Source organism: Acanthaster planci, linkage group LG15 (genome assembly GCF_054643075.1).
Source record: "Acanthaster planci isolate LZ-2023a linkage group LG15, COTS_SCS, whole genome shotgun sequence".
Classification (NCBI taxonomy): Eukaryota; Metazoa; Echinodermata; class Asteroidea; order Valvatida; family Acanthasteridae; genus Acanthaster; species Acanthaster planci.
The window spans coordinates 8,008,533-8,024,668 of NC_141791.1; the positions used below are offsets into that span (position 1 = coordinate 8,008,533).

Consider the following 16,136-nt stretch of genomic DNA (forward strand, 5'->3'; position numbering starts at 1 on the left):
CATTAATGCCAGTGGACGTGCGCCTAGCCGGCTGATGAAGCGTGTGCAAGGGGACAACCCTGGTTAAGTTGGGGGGTAAACGTCCGTCACTGCTTATATTTATCTTATATGTCCGTTGCTTTTAACTGAGCACGTGGATGGAATTTTACTTTGAGAAATACGTTCATGACGTTGCCAAATGTTCAGTTTATCATGTTCACGATTACCCGAGAAATGTGGGGTCCAATGTCGGCCTCGCTCCCACGTGGACATGGTGGACGCCGGACCCACAGTTTTTTCTAGGTGTAGTTGAGGATTACTTCCTGAACAGTAAGGCACTACTCCGTAAGCCTCTCTGGGTCTTTCTTTTTAATGGTTCGGTGTGCTATGGCATTTTGAAAAGTGCCCTGCAATCATATCGGAGAAAACGTCCGTTTGTGCTTTCTGAAGCAAATCTTCCCCTAGGCTAAAGACCCATACTATAGGTAAAGCTAACCTGTATGGAACTACCGGGCATGAGTGTATTTTTTGTAGCTTTTAAATCTGTATTATTGGCAAAAAATAAGGTTTTCTGCACCATCCTCGCCTTTCAGCCCTCGACGATCCACACATCTGCATTCGTGTAGTTCCCTGTTCACAGATTTCCCTGACGTCTCTATACATATTCATAACGAGAGTAGTTGGAATTACAGGGACTGGTATCCAAAGCAACATAAATGTTTGTTACATGAATACGCTGTGCCTGTTTTTGTCTTGTGATGTACGGCCACAGAGAATGCAGATGGGTGTGGATGGTTGAGGGTAGCCCCACTAGTGTGGCACGGATCACTCCCTAGTTATCCTTAGCCACACATCCGTATGCGCAATTTCGTGTCGGCGTACTGAACATTTTTGGCGCACCCACTTATAATCGTGGGCGCAATTTCTTTTGCATACGAACATGATTCTTGACCTTTCCGTTTTCTAAATACCATTTATTGAATGATTTCACTCACGTTATTCAGGTATTTTTCAGTCTTTTTTCCTTTATCCATTCAATCTAACGGGCTCACTCTCACAGTCGCCATCTTTAAAATAAGGTCGTTGAGCATTACGTCACTTGACCCCTCGTCGTCTCAGCGGCTGTTCCATTTCAAGACATGTAATAAACGGACTGAGCGATAAGATACTACATGTACATGTACCAATGGACTCTTCCGAAACTTTGGCAGCAGTTTAGATGTGTGGCTAAGGATAAATTGGGAGTGATCCGTGCCACACTAGTGGGGCTAGGTTGAGGGATGAAAGGTGAGGATGGTAGAAAAAATCTCATTTTGTGCCAATAATGTAGGTTAAATGCTACAAAATACACCCGTGCCTGGTAGTTCCATATAGGTTAGCTATTATTACAGAGTCTTTAGGGGAATATTTGCTTCAGAAAGCACAAACGAAGGGTTTCTCTGGTACGATCACCTCACATTTGCAGGGAGCTTTTCAAAATGCCACAATGAACGGAACCATCCAACAGATGGACCTAGTAAGGCCTATGGAGTAGTGCCTTACTGTTCAGGAAGTAGCTTAGGATGATGTCAACACATGTCTAATAATACTAGGCCTAGGGCCTTCTTGTAGAACAAGAAGTCACTATTCTGTTTGACTTAGACATTGTTAAAGGGCTTTGACATTTTAGTGGTTCATAACACGGGGATTGTATGGGCCTATTTGGGAACCCCTCAGAATTTTGTTGTTTTAATTTCTTAGGCTAAAACTGGTTAGTCCCCCTCAAAACCAAAGGTAGGCCCTAAGTGTATGTGTAACAATGCTTAACGCTTTCTTTATTTACACATATTTTAGCTGACCCTCTGTTTTTTAAATTTTGAATTGTAGACCAAAATTGTGAGAAGATGTGACATTCTTACTGATAAAGTGGCCATGCAAATTTTACTCCACCATGTGTCATGTTAAAACACAGTTTTCCTCAAAACATGCAAAACTCAGCCCTCTTTTCACAGCATCAACTTAGTGTTGGAGTACATTGTACATGTACCGGTACTTGTACACAAGTACAGCTCTTGCATGGGGTACACTAAAGTATGCAGCCTCCACTTGATTATCAGTACTCCAAAACTAATTGTACACTGTACTTGGCCCATAATTGATTTTTTGTACTTGGATTTTGGGTGTATCAACCGTTACAAAGTTGTACTCTAGAAAAAAGTTGAGTACTTCACTTTTTATTGATAGAAGTAGTATTTTCGGAAGCTTGGTGACACACAACATGAAACACAACACGACACAGCAGTTTCATTCTGTAGTCTGTAATATATACAGAATGCTTTCCAAGCCCTGGGTACATGTACTAAGGAGCCATTCCGCTTGTCTAGTTTCTGCCTCTGCAGCTATAATCATAGGGCTTATACGAGCTGAGCCTATGGTCTGTGAGCGTTGCATCATTTCCCTCGGTGCAGGCACATGGACTGACTCTGACCGATTGTTCCGTATCTGCAAAGCTAGTCATAAAACCGGTCAAATCTGCCTGAGTCACTATCAGCGGCCAGAAAGTATCCAGTGTCGATAAAAGACCTTTAAAAGCGGAATATAAAACATGGATATACCAACTACTTGTGCCCAGCAATTCGCTTTACATGTATGTTAGCTGTTTCATCCATGTCTAACATCCAGTTGACTGTCCTACAAAACAAGTGACTGAAAAAGTGACTGAAACTGGTGAAATGCACAACACTAGCAGCATTGTTCCATACTCAGTCCCTCAACTTGCCGTATCTGCCACACTTAGAACAAAAATGCAAAATATATTTGGTTCTCTCCATCTCCAAAATCAGATGAGACCCTATGGTAACACAAATCTGAAAGACTCGCTTTACAACCGTCCCACTTCATGTAAATGGGAGAGCTTCGTACCGAAAATCTTCAGACTGGCAATTGACAAAGTCAGAGAAGTTGTGACCAGTGACTCAACAAACAATCAACCAGCTTCAAAGCGGATCAAACAAGTGCACAAAGACCATTACCAGCAATGGGGAGACTCAGCTGGACAAATTAACAGTGCAGTCCAAACTCCTTGATATCATCAAGCTGGAAAACGAGTCTGAGGCTTGGAAATGTGTTTGTTATTGTCTCACTAGTGGGCAACTTGCCTTTCTCATCAGAGCTGGCTGTGATACCTTACCCTCTCCAGTTAACCTGGCAAGATGGAAAGTGCAACACGATACAAGATGCAAGCTCAGCCATCAGCCAAGGGCCACCCTAGCACACATCTTGAGCGCATGTGACAAAGCCCTGACATTTGGCCATTATACTTGACACCATGACTGTGTCCTAAAATGTATTGCTAAACATATTGCCTCCAGTCTTGAGAGCGGTGACCAGCAGCTCCTTCTGATTGTCGACCTGCCCGGGATGATAACTAAACACAGCACCATTTCTATGGCAGTTTGCACTACTAATCTGTGATCAGACATTTTCTGCAAAATAGAAAATCCTGATGCATAATAGGAGAATCGACCATTCCAAATAATAGCATAGACAACATGGCCAAAGCCAAGGCCTGCAAAACCACTAAATACCAGGCTCTCGTGGTCGACCTTTCTGAGCATTTCGAAGGGTTGTATGTGATAACTCTCAAGGTAGGGGTATTGGGTCATTATTCACCTGACCTCATATCAGCCATGTCCGCCCTTATGCCTGGTTCAGGAAAGAGGTTGATAAAGTGTCTGCTAACAGACATCACAAGAACTGCAGTGAATGCCTCATATACCGTATTCTGTGGTCGTAACAGTGATGGAGACTGGGCTCATAAGCTGCTTCTTTACCATTACAAGGATAAACATACAGTATATGTGAATAATTTAATTTGCATCCCCATGTTGATGATCCATTATATGTAAGCCAATGCATGCAGTTATCTTACCCTTTTGCCCTCTTACATTTTTACCTGTAACATTCTTTAATCAACATCTATCTTGTCTTTGAAGCTGCCTCAGATCAAAATTTTAACCTTTTAACGTTACATATGAATGGATATAAAAATTTGGATGGTTGGATTACTGATTCCTTTCTCACCAGTGTCACATACATGTACCTTTATTCCTCGGTTTTCTTTACAAATGTAGTTACACGGTACATGTATTCCTCTTTTTGCATCACATGCGTTTTTTTTTACCTCTCCCCTTCCCCTCAATCCAGTATGTTTTTATTTTTTAGTTAAAATTTGGTAGGTATTTTTTTTGGTCTCTGTTGATGCCATGCCAGGCCTCTCCAAGCCTTCCCCCTTGCTTTTTCGCCTGTGTCCTAGGTTGAATGCACTCTTCTAATTGCTTCTGTTTACAAATTGTTTAGTGTCTTTCCATGGTGCTTTTTGTTAACTTGTGCTATTTGTCCATTTGTAAACTTCTCCGACCTGGGTTTGTAACTTTAATTCTCTTCTTAGCTTTTGATGTTTCTTATTGGCAATTGTTTGATGTCAATTAAGGTATTTCAAACACCTACATGTATGACTTATGAGTTCAGGATTGTGCGACCGACTATTTATTGATAAGAAATTGAGCTGTTACCACTCTCTCATTCTCCTGACAAAAACGATGCAAACACATCGCACATTTCGCCTGCATCACACAGTGCGTGCGTCAGGTTGATGGCTGACCGTTGTGTATCAGTTTGACCATTTTCAGAAGCGGGGAAATGGAATCTTCTTTTCATTACGCAACTGTCCCATGTGTGTCTTGGCTGGCATGCCCTCTACCGGGTACATGTACTGTACATGTATGCTACAGTTGTATAAAGCTGTTGATTTGGTTATTTCTTTGAGTGTATCAGTTTTGAAACATTTGGACAGTTAAAACGTAGTATGGGGATTCCAAAACTAACACTTCCACCAACAGCAAAAATATGTACACTGTAGTTATTTGCAGCTTACATGTACATGCACCAGTGTGTTACTGATAAACAGGCTGACAGGGATTGCACTTCTTGTTTTTTCAGTGGTTTTTTCCATGTAAAAGGAACCATTTGGAGTAACTACAGAATACCATGAACTACATGTACATGTATCTCCTAGGGATATTTTTGACTATACTTACAACTGTTCGTGTACCCTAAAATGGCGTTATGTGGTGCAGCCCTACATACAGAACTTTCAAGAAATAGTTGTATGGTTTTAAAACCATAGGTCATCAGACTTAAAGAGATACATGTATGCATCAGTTGCGAAGGCTTTTAAGCTTAACTGGGCTGCATTCAAAACCCATAGCATTACAAACCCATAAAAAGTTGTAGGTCTGCACATCACATTGAGTAGTGACTTACAGTTCTCTGAGATCTGTTCAACTGTGCCTGATTGTTATGGCACTGTCGGCTGAATTTGTACCCATTTTTCAATTTCGAACTACATTTCATGACACTTAAATTGTCCACAAAGGTTTAACAGCATGTAAATAAATGTACAGTATAATAAAGGCATGAAAGGTAATAGTACCGATGTTTAACAGTATGACTATGAAGGTTTCCAACATACCTACCTCATGCCTACCTCATGTGAAAATCAATCAGGAACTTAACAAGTTCCCACAGAAGAAGAATTCAGAATTGCCATCAAACAACTCTCCTATGGCAAAGCACCAGGACCAGATGCAGTACCTTCCGAAGTGTACAAAGCAGGAGGACCCGCCATGTTGCAGAAACTTACAGACCTTTTCCAATATTTGTGGAACAACGGGAAGGTCCCACAGCAGCTGAAAGATGCTACCATTGTTAACATCTACAAGAGGAAAGGCAATCACCAGTCTTGTGACAACCACTGAGGCCTCTCTTTCTTGTCCATTGCGGGGAAGATACTGACTCAGGTTTGCTCAATCCCCTCCTTCATACACCTCGATCAGAGTCTTCTCCCAGGAAGCCAATGCAGCATTTGGAAGATTTTGTGAAAACGTCTGTCAGCGGAGAGGTCTCAGCCTTGCTACCAAGCTGAAAGTCTACCATGCTGTGGCACTCACCACCCTTCTCTACACCAGTGAGACCTGGACTGTCTACAGCAGAAAAGCCAAACAGCTCAACCAAGCCTATCTGAGCTGTCTCCGCAGGCTTCTCCGTGTCAGGTGGTGGGACAAACTACCAGACACGGAAGTCCTGACACAAGCCAGTATCCCAGCATCTAAATTCTCCAACAGAAAACCCAATAAGCCGGATGGGCAAGCCATGTTGTCAGAATGCCTGACAGCCAACTCCCAAAACAACTGATGTACATGTACGTGTATGGAGAACTGTGTCAGGGCAAGTGCTTAGTCGGGACAGAAGAAACGGTCAAGGACAGTCTTAAAGTGTCCCTCAAAATCCTGAATATTAACCCCCACACCTGGGAGCGGCTTTCTCAAGACCATCCCACATAGTGAAGTAGAATCACAAAAGGATCTAGTACCGCACTGGAAAGACATCTTGTAGAGGCATAGAGAAAGTGTGCTGTCCACTAGGCGTGGGCATGGCTTCCAGGCCCAGATTGGCCTAATCAGCCGTTTTCAGACCCACAACCATCAACAATGTATTTGATTTGAAGTCATACCATGGTTATCATCGACTTTAAAGACGGACAACAACAAAAGCCTTTTGTTATAAAAAAAAATTAAGCAGAACTGCAAAGCACAGATAAAAGTTAAATAGAGCAAAAATCAATTAAAGCAGTGCTCATAAGAAAGTGTAAGGAGATGAAGGCCTCCTACTTTTTAACAAGAAATAAAATGCCAAAATAGTTCTTATCTTTTAGTAAAATAAGTTTTCACATTGGTTTTAGTGTAGTTAACAAATGTGGGACATTTGTCATGTCACTTGCCTGAACATTATTTCTAATCGCATTCATTTACATTTACATGTATTGACATCCTTGACAGAGACATTTGGTTTGCTTTTATTACAGAGTGTCTTGTGTAATACTTTCCCAAGCAAGCACTTGATACTTGATTTGGATGCAAAATGCTTCCATCTGACACCGCACGCCTTGTGCTAAGTAAGCAAAAATTGTCCATAACATTTATTTCCTGACCAATAATTGTAAAGAATGTACATGTACACATACAGGAATTGCATTTCAAAAGTCTATGAAGAGATCACAGTCTGGCGCCAAGGGTAAGTTCCTCAAGAAGACAAACGTATGCAGGCATCTTAGTTTAATACATGTTGATTCAAAGAGATTTCAACTGAAATCCATTGTATAACCTTGTGGTTCTCATCACAGCTCTTATTTTGAAAACTTAAGCTGTACAGTGGATTTCAGTCTTAAAAAGCTGCCTGTGCCCTATCGCAAGAAAGGGGAAATTGTATTGGTAAATTATATGTTCATGTGTTTGTCAAAATATATGCAGACAGAGATGTACAGCAACAGATATACTTCCAATCAATTTGAAATACACAAATGTCACTGCTTTCTTGTTTTCTTTCACAAAGTGTACCTCAAAGATGAAGGTCTTACTCGCACCTACCGACAGTTCTTTAATGAAAGTCCCCACCTAGAAGAGCTAAGATATCATCCTGATATTGAACCATCGGTAAGCAAAGAACAAAGCTCAGGCATATTGAACTTTTCAGAATTTTATCAAGTGCAAAATTTTATTTAGAATTCAAAGGACAGCTACATGAAATGTTGAGCAATAGATACACATTGACAATGAAAGCAAACTAAAATAAGTCCACATTGTTTACCCAATTCAATACAGATCCCATATGAGAAGGGTTTGACAGAAATTCTGAATGAGTATGCAAAGATCATCAATGCAAGTAAGTGTGGTGCAAGGTATTTTAAAAAAGAGATTTGATATGGGTGATTCACACTACAGAGTGCCACCTAGTGGTTGTCATGGAGAGGCCATTTTTCAAGTTTACAGTCGACAACAAAATGGTCAACTTGCCATAATTTGCTTTTGATCAATTGCCAGTAGACCAGTTGAGGAAATGTGTGACTGATCAGGGCATTCCATGCCTCACAGAAACACCGTTTTATATTAACACCTGTACATGCTAATACTCCTGAATCTTCAACCCAGTCAAAAAATGGCAGAACAATTCAAGCTCCCAGCACACAATGCAGCCGATGTAAAGAACTTTTGTCAACCATTTTCCCACAATGCGCTGGGAAAAAAGCCTCTCTGTGGCAACTTCTTGATAGTGCATGGCATTGTAAATCACCCGTATAGTGTATGACAAACTTATGTTGGATTGAATATTCTGAAACTTAACATACCAAACATGGTTTGAATGGAAAATGGTCAGTGTTAAGAACCAAAGTATTTTATGGTGGAAGCAATGTGAAATTTACAAAATTCCGCATACAGCTTGCATGATCATGTATTCCAACGAGTATACAGTGAGCATACAGTTGTCTCATACTCCGAATAGTGTGTAGGTTAACTACAACTATTATTCATGTCTCTGACTCTCCGTAGTCAAGGATAGACTGAAATGCAACCAGTTAGTTAATTCATTATGGAAGATGCACAGTGAGGTCATCAGTCAGCTAAAGTAAGTTCACACTAATATTTTGATTCCAGAAACTTCCAGTTTTGCTTGTTGAGAAAGATTTTTCTGGACAGACCCTTTGTCTTTGTATCTACATGTATGTTAAGATTGGGTCAGGTTTACACTGTCGTCATTAAGCTCAGTAAGATACATGTATCTTTGGTATACAACGCTGGTAGATGGATGTTTTTACTTACAAACAGTACCTACCATTTCTTTGGGCAGCAAAGGTTTGTAAAGTCTGCTTTTATTGGCAAGAGTTTTTCCCCATGATACACATTTTCCTGCCACTTGTGAGCATAATCTCTGACTGTGATGTAGCAAAAGAAAGGTCTGTTGAGAAAGGATGTGTGTACAATTTTTCAGTTTTCCTAGGTTACCAATTCTTGTCGGGTTTTCCCCATCCGGTTGTTCAGGTTCCAGTACACTGGCAATAGTGGATTACTACAAACACAGGAAAAGAGATGTGTTGACCAAAGAGGTAGGAACCAGCTAGAATTCCTACAAGACACGGATTCATACCTTGGATAATTACTGTCTGCATATAGCCTGCTCCCATTTGACCATTTTGTAATTTGATATGTATCCTTCCCACTTTGCTACATGTATGTTCTTTGTCACAATACCAATCATGTTTATAATTCCATTACTGCCTGTTGAATTTTATTGCATATTTAGACAGTGCTTGGACTTCTGTATCTCACCCTTACAGTAAATTCTTGTTAACTTACAAAGCCTGATCATGAATTCATAAAACACAACTTCAACTCCTGTAAACCAAGGCTCGACCTTAACGCTTGTCTGCTTGCCAAATTTTTGTCAACATAGTTGCGATCTAGTCAAAACCCTTTTCTTAGTGGTACAGAGGTCTAGTGAAAGAAAAACCACAAAGATAAGCTAGCATGGGTCCTCAGAACCAGACTGTCAACCGAAGACGGCGGTCATTGTTCCTGATTCACTATCCCAATTGATGTTTGCGTACAAGGAATATGTACACCTCAAGTGCACCAGTGAAAATGCTGGCAGGCTTGTACAAAGTCTACTTGTCCTGCTGGCTAGTGAAAGAAATTAATGTTAAGGGGAACCCTGTAAACGTTGCTCTATTTTAATATTCTAGTACTTTCCAGGTATAGACTGACAGGATTGCGTAAGCAGCAGGAGTTACAACGCAGAATGGCTTCACAGTTAACAATGACTTCACCCACAAGTAGTCCAAATTCAGTGGCAAGTACTAGCCAGCCTGAGATAAGCTCCACCTACTCTTCAGTAAATTCCTCCTACTCACTGATAAACTCTGCCCACTCTGTAATGAACTCAGGACCAACAGTCGTTAATAATGTTTCTGTGGCTACCAGCCCTGTTGATGTTGAAAATGACAGTAATCACATCACAAGGAGTGGTAATGCAGTACGAGAAGCAACAAGGTCAATTTCTCCTGGGATGGAGGTTGTGATACAGGAAACGGGCAGCATTCAACAAAAGAAAAGAGAAATACCTGACTTTCAACAGAGCCAAGGTAATTACAACGGCTAGTGCATGTTCTAAAACAACTTTCCAGAAACTGAAGTTCACCTTTTTATTAATTCATTTCCAGTAAGAATTAGATGAATGCATTATTTTACATCCAAGAATGCATTTCAAAAGACCTTTTGATGAAGTCAACTATCATAAGAACAAGGTTGGAGGGACTAGCTTAAGTTATAATCCAGAACCTTGTTATATAAGGATTAAAAAAAAATAAGAGAAAATCGAGACCCCTCTAAATAACTTCCAGAAGATTACAGACATACGGTAAGCTCTGGTTAAGTCAGCACTCTCGGACTCGAGAAATTATGATGACTTACGCGAATGCCGACTTGTGCTGTAAGTCATCATTTTGCCGACTTACACATACACATGTATTGCCTATGTACATTATGATTCCTTGCACTAATTCAATGGCTTTGATTTACCCTGGTTTATTTCCACCTCCATGGTCGATTCCAGCATACTCGTTCTCGATTATTATCCTCACGGGTTGCACATCACGACTCGACAGTGCACTACGCACATGTACATGTACGTGATACAGTTACGGTACAGAAAACATACACTCATCAGCACACGCATTGGTGAAGTTTGTTCAATAAGGCGACCCCCCAAAACGGACAGAGCGCTAGAGGGGTTAGTGGTATTGATGTACTCATGCTGCAGCCAATTATCAACCACGGCCTGTGCTGTTAATTAACAGACATCAGTCAAGCAGTGTGGGACTTGTCACTTGACACTTCTTGGTAACCACACTTCTTAGTAACCGTGGCAAAGGAAACTAATACCGAAGCACTATTTCTTTTTAATGCCGACTTACACAAAGGAATTTTTGTGGTTTTGTGGAAGAGGGACCAAGAAAAACATGCTGACTTGTACAACATGACAACTTATAAATGCCAACTTAGAAATGAAATTTTTAATGGAAATGCATTACAGACGATCGGGACTTCTGTTAAAAGGCCAACATATACGATTTGACGAGTTACGCGATGCCGACTTAGTCGGAGTTTACTGTATTTTTATGTGTCAACCTCATTTACCTTGGACAAATTCTTTCTTAAATTTTTACAGCTGCAAAAATGATATAAAATGCCTTACCTATTCCTTGGCACAGTGGTTATACCAGAATTTAGAACCCCGGTCAAATCCTCTAGCAGTGCAGGATCAGAGCTGAATACACCCACTGGCAAATCACCAAAAAGAAAGAGGTACGTGTCATTGTAGTTTTCTCCTCTGTCCACCATCTAATACTGGTTGCTGCTGTCATGTTGAAATTGATCCTGGATCATACAAATATGATATTATTTCTGATCTGCACATGTTCCAAAACTGCTCTCTTTGACGTTTGCAGTGCTGCACCCAGACGGATACAGGGTACCACGGCAACCACAGCTTCACGCTGCTCTGAGACTACCTCATCGGCCAGTCAGTGTGATGAAGATGTTCGGGACTTACATGTACCTGAGGTGCTTGAGTCACTCATCAACAACATTGAATTCCAGGAAAAGCTTGCACAAAATATCAACAAGGCTATGCCACAGTGAGTACATTCCAAAGCCCCTTTACTCATTTTTATAAATAACAACTTCAACATCCAACAGCTTAGTGTGACTCACAGATATCGTTAAGCTCTCTGTGGGAACTTCGTATTTAAGCATGAGGTCTAGAATCATTTGTGTAAGGAAGATCCGATTTGTCTGTCAATCAATAATGAGGGTTCAAGTCAATCAATAGTAGTTTTACTATTGCATTCTCACACCTCCAAATTAATCCAGAAACGGCTATTTATAAAATTCTTGTTTTCTTTGTTTTCTTCCTGAGAACAGTGAGAATGTTGATAAAGACACACAGGCCTATCCAATTAAAGAGTCTGACACCCCCAGCAACCTCAGTAGCCAATCATCAGCCTCCATTGATGAACTTCTGAATCTTCATATGAGCGATGACACAATTCATGACATCGTTCAGAAGACCAGCTCAGATCCTGCATTTGAGTCCTTGTTTTCTTTGTTCAGTCAGGTGAGCCAAAGAGCATCAGTCATTGTTATGATCCATTTCCAGTTTGTACCCATTTACCCTTACAAATTGAATTTCCCAAAAGCACATCACCTTATTTACTTGATTTTAATGAACTCGGGACCAAAGGGCTGCCACTTATACATTAGCACTTGACATTTTGTTGGAGAACAAAGACCATGGCACTGATTTACTGCATAGTGTTGGATATACATGTACAAGGTTCCCCGTGTCTTGAACCACTTCGTGCCAGGGCATTTTTCAACGTTGATGATGCTGGGCCGGCATGACTATCATTTTTTCCGTTTTCAAAATCCTTCAACAATTCATCATTCCATTTAACATTCCATTTATAGCCGCATGAAGTGATCTTTAGGCACTACTCTAAGTTGACAGGTGACCTTCATTGATGCCCGAGTATTTCAGCCAGGCTTGCAGCCTTGTAAAGAGAGCCCAGATTGTGCGGTGTTACACAACTGTCTTTGGTTCATGAACCTGGCTCAGTGCACTGCTGACCTCTTTTCAATAGGGGCCAGATTAGTGTGCAGCGGTGCTGTGTGGCTCATCGCTGCGGTGGTGGAGCGCTTTTGTCCCCAGTGGTAATCCGCTTGCTCTCAATGCCCCAAACCCTGGTATACGGTTTCAAAACAGCGCTAGATTAGCACCACTTTTGAGAGTGAAAAATGCCGGTAATGCCCAGCAGCCTGGTCTTTTGTTCGGAGTACGGTCTTTTGTTACAGGGCCCTGTTTCCTTTGTCCGAGTTCGGAGACCCCGGCCACACATATAAACCATACGGCTCCGATTTCGGAGTCCCCGGCTGGTAGTGGTTAATACCATTTGGTATGATCCATGCTTCAGATTTGAATTTATTAAAGTTAATAGATTCCTTATTTGTATGAAGGGTTGCAAATGTGTACCAGAATTGTCATTTGTCAAATGGTTCCACAATTTCATTTGTGTGAAGCATGATGAATTCTTTGTGTTGGATTGTATTCTGTTAATTTTTTGCTTTGTTTACTTTAGCTGTTTATTACAATTTAATGCAGTACTTTTTAGGTTCTTTTTGATGCAAGACACTATGTAAGTCTTATGTAGTGTCATTGTTTACATTATTTCTTGAATCTAACCTATATTTGCACTGCTTCCCCAAATTCAGTTTCAAATTAATGGTTCTTAAACAGATCATGCAATTAAGAAAGTCCATGAGTTGTAATTTTTGGGAGAATTTCATATGTGTGGAATACAGTGTGTTGATTTGAGAAAATTTAAATGGTTCATAATTTCTAATTTTTCTAATTTTTTACGTTACAACTAGAATTCTCAAGATGGTTCTAATCTTCAATTTGACAACCTCACCAATGACACACCTGCATGCAATGATGACATTATGACTGACCAGTCACCAGTGCCTTCCACACCCCAATCTAGGCATTCACATGGTTTGCCTGATCAGGACGTTGGTCAGGTGGTTCCAAGAACAGCCACTCAGAGTGCTGGAGAGGTAGCCCCAGTGTCTGAGTCTGCAACAAGGGCAAGCTCTGTACTTGAAACTGAAAGCAGAAATACAGGTATAATGCCCCAAACTTGAAAACTGTCATTCAACACGCTTTCAAAAATACGCTTCCCTTATTTCAAGTCTAGTGTTGGCACATTTAACTGCAATGATATCCTATCCACACCAGTCTACCAGCATTTTTGTCAATTATGTACATGTTCATAGTCTTTGTAAAAGTCTACAGTTTTTTCTATATATGGCAGTGAACAATTGTCAATTTAAATTGTGAAAAGTTTTTGATGTAAGTGAAAATAATTACCAATTATGTTTGGTGCTTGATCTGGTGGATTTTCAGGTCAACTTAATGCCACGAGTTCTCACCCTGCTGTAACCAGTTCATTTACAGAAGCTTCACATCAAGTTGTCACCTCATCCACAACACACACGACACTCATCCCACCTACAGACCAAGTAGTTACTCTGCCAGTAATCCTCAATCAAGCTGGATCTTATCAAGTTCTACAACAGACTGATGCTGCTAATCCACAGAAGATCATTTTAAACAGTCAAGCCAATGTGCCTGGTGGAACTATCTTTATGGCTTCTGATGGACGGATCCTTGGCACTTCAGGTCTTGTCTTACAGAGTGGCCAGTCATTGTCACCAAGTGGTGTTGTAGAGAGTGTTAGCATCAGACAGGCAAGTACGCAAGGGGTTGTTTCAAATGGAGAAGTGCACAGTGCCACAATGAATAATTCTCATGCCTGTCCAATTCATGGAACTAAAGGAGGCTACTCCGGAGTGAGTGTTCCTGATATGCAGCAAGAATCTGGTACATCAGCAAGAATGGCTGTAACATCTGTAACATCAACAGTAAACACAAACAACGTCCAGATCTCAAGTGGGGAAGGTCAAAGTGAGGTGGTGCAGTTACTTGGAAGCATGGTCCAGTCAGATGTTGGTTCCTTGTTCAGTTCCTCTCCAGGAACATCACATTCCAGATCCCCAATCTCTTGCAAACAATCTCCACAGAAGGCCAGATCAAGGAAAAGGGGAGCAAGATCTAGAACGCCTAGCAGCCAAACCCTGAACAGAAACAACCTGAACAACAACAGTGAAACTGTTGAGAATCACAGACAAAACCAAGATGCTCAGTCTACAGATATATCAGTTAGGCCATGCGCAAGTCAAGCTATCAGTGAGACTCAAAGTACCCTGTCTGCTGTAAACAGAGAAACTGCAGTTCTTAACCCTGGACTGTTGACTGGCAGACTTGCTTCCAGTGTTTTGAACACTTCATCAGAAGCTGGTGCTCCCAGAGTATCACCTCCAGTGAAGACTGTCAAACAGAGAAAACACATTCAGTTCAAGGAAATAGTCCTACCACGCACACTAGATGTTGGGGGTTCTCCTGAGTCACCGCCCAAACAAAAACGTCGATCACCAGCCAGTGCCCGTCACCCCAGAGCCTCTAAGACAAAAAGACAGGGTAGTAACATGGAAAGATCAGAACAGAGCAAAGCCTCGAATCCAGCTACTCCAACAATGGCTTCCTCAGTGGCCAGTGGATATGAGACAGTTCAAACCTGCAATTCAACCCCAGATAAGGTCCTACCCGTGGTCAGTGACATGTCTGCTGAAGTCAACATTGCAGCACAGATGCTGGTTTGTCTGTCAAACAGCCCCCCCTCTTTGCGACAGTCTCCAAACCGTCTGCATAGACTGCGACGTAACTCGCCAGCTAGAAACCCAACAAGCGAACATATTGTAGAGTTGCGAAAGGAAATTGGGTTGTCTTCGAAAAACAGTTGTCTCCAGCAAGACAACCAAAGTAACCTTGGACTACATGTACCTCATAATGAGAGTGCTAGAGTCATTAATGCTATGGGTAATGATAAAGGCAAATCCCTGGACAGATTAGCTCAGGAACAAACACAGAAGGATGTTACCAGCAGTAAACGGAAATCAAGGACTCCTCACAAACAGACCAACACATTGACAGAGACTGTTGTTCTAACCATCCCCTCTAGTTCGAACCAGAAGTCCAAGACCTCTACTCCATTATCAGACCAAAGCTTTGTTCCATCATCTATCCAAACTAGGGCTGCATCACTCAAGTCCAAAAGTCCCAGGAAACTTCCAGATGATCCAGTCGCCACCAGGAAGTCATCACGGAACAGTAAAAGTCCTGGCAAGCCTGTTGTGGGCATGAATAGACCAGGAGATTGTGATTTAGGAAATGATGTTAGCCAACATTCAGCAGAGGAGTCTGGGAAAAAAGAAAGAGGACAAAAAAGAAGCAGGGAGGGAAACAACAGAGAACAGGTATGTTGTACCCTTCACACATGAATGGGAAAATACTTCTCACTTAGGACAAGGTCCCAGATAATACAAGATACAGGTAATTAAGTACATGTAAGTCCTAAGGCCCTCATATTAATGAGAGTTGACAGTACTTCAAAACTTCCCAAATTTCTCCAAAGACTTCCATGATCCATTACACCTGCTGCTTGCAACCAACTGCACTATCCAACCATGTCATGTTTATGGCCATGTTTCCCTAAATTCATTATTTAAGTCAGAAATGTTGATCAATACATGCTAAAGCTTTCATTG

General features: G+C 41.2%; 1 protein-coding gene across 3 annotated transcripts in view; it reads left to right on the plus strand.

Moving 5' to 3' along the window:
• LOC110986668 (uncharacterized) overlaps positions 1-16,136 on the plus strand; it is a 20,250-nt gene continuing 4,114 nt past the window's right edge. For 2 of the 3 annotated variants that reach the window (XM_022248724.2, XM_022248726.2), the window contains exons 1-12: positions 1-75; positions 6,884-6,973; positions 7,411-7,511; positions 7,680-7,740; positions 8,406-8,481; positions 8,895-8,959; positions 9,596-9,994; positions 11,123-11,216; positions 11,360-11,548; positions 11,835-12,027; positions 13,341-13,593; positions 13,876-15,845. In XM_022248724.2, coding sequence (XP_022104416.2) covers positions 6,940-6,973; positions 7,411-7,511; positions 7,680-7,740; positions 8,406-8,481; positions 8,895-8,959; positions 9,596-9,994; positions 11,123-11,216; positions 11,360-11,548; positions 11,835-12,027; positions 13,341-13,593; positions 13,876-15,845 — 3,435 coding nt within the window. In that variant the 5' untranslated portion in view covers positions 1-75; positions 6,884-6,939. Of the gene's footprint in view, positions 82-6,883; positions 6,974-7,410; positions 7,512-7,679; positions 7,741-8,405; positions 8,482-8,894; positions 8,960-9,595; positions 9,995-11,122; positions 11,217-11,359; positions 11,549-11,834; positions 12,028-13,340; positions 13,594-13,875; positions 15,846-16,136 lie in introns of all 3 variants that reach the window. The other variant, XM_022248725.2, reaches the window with a different exon arrangement.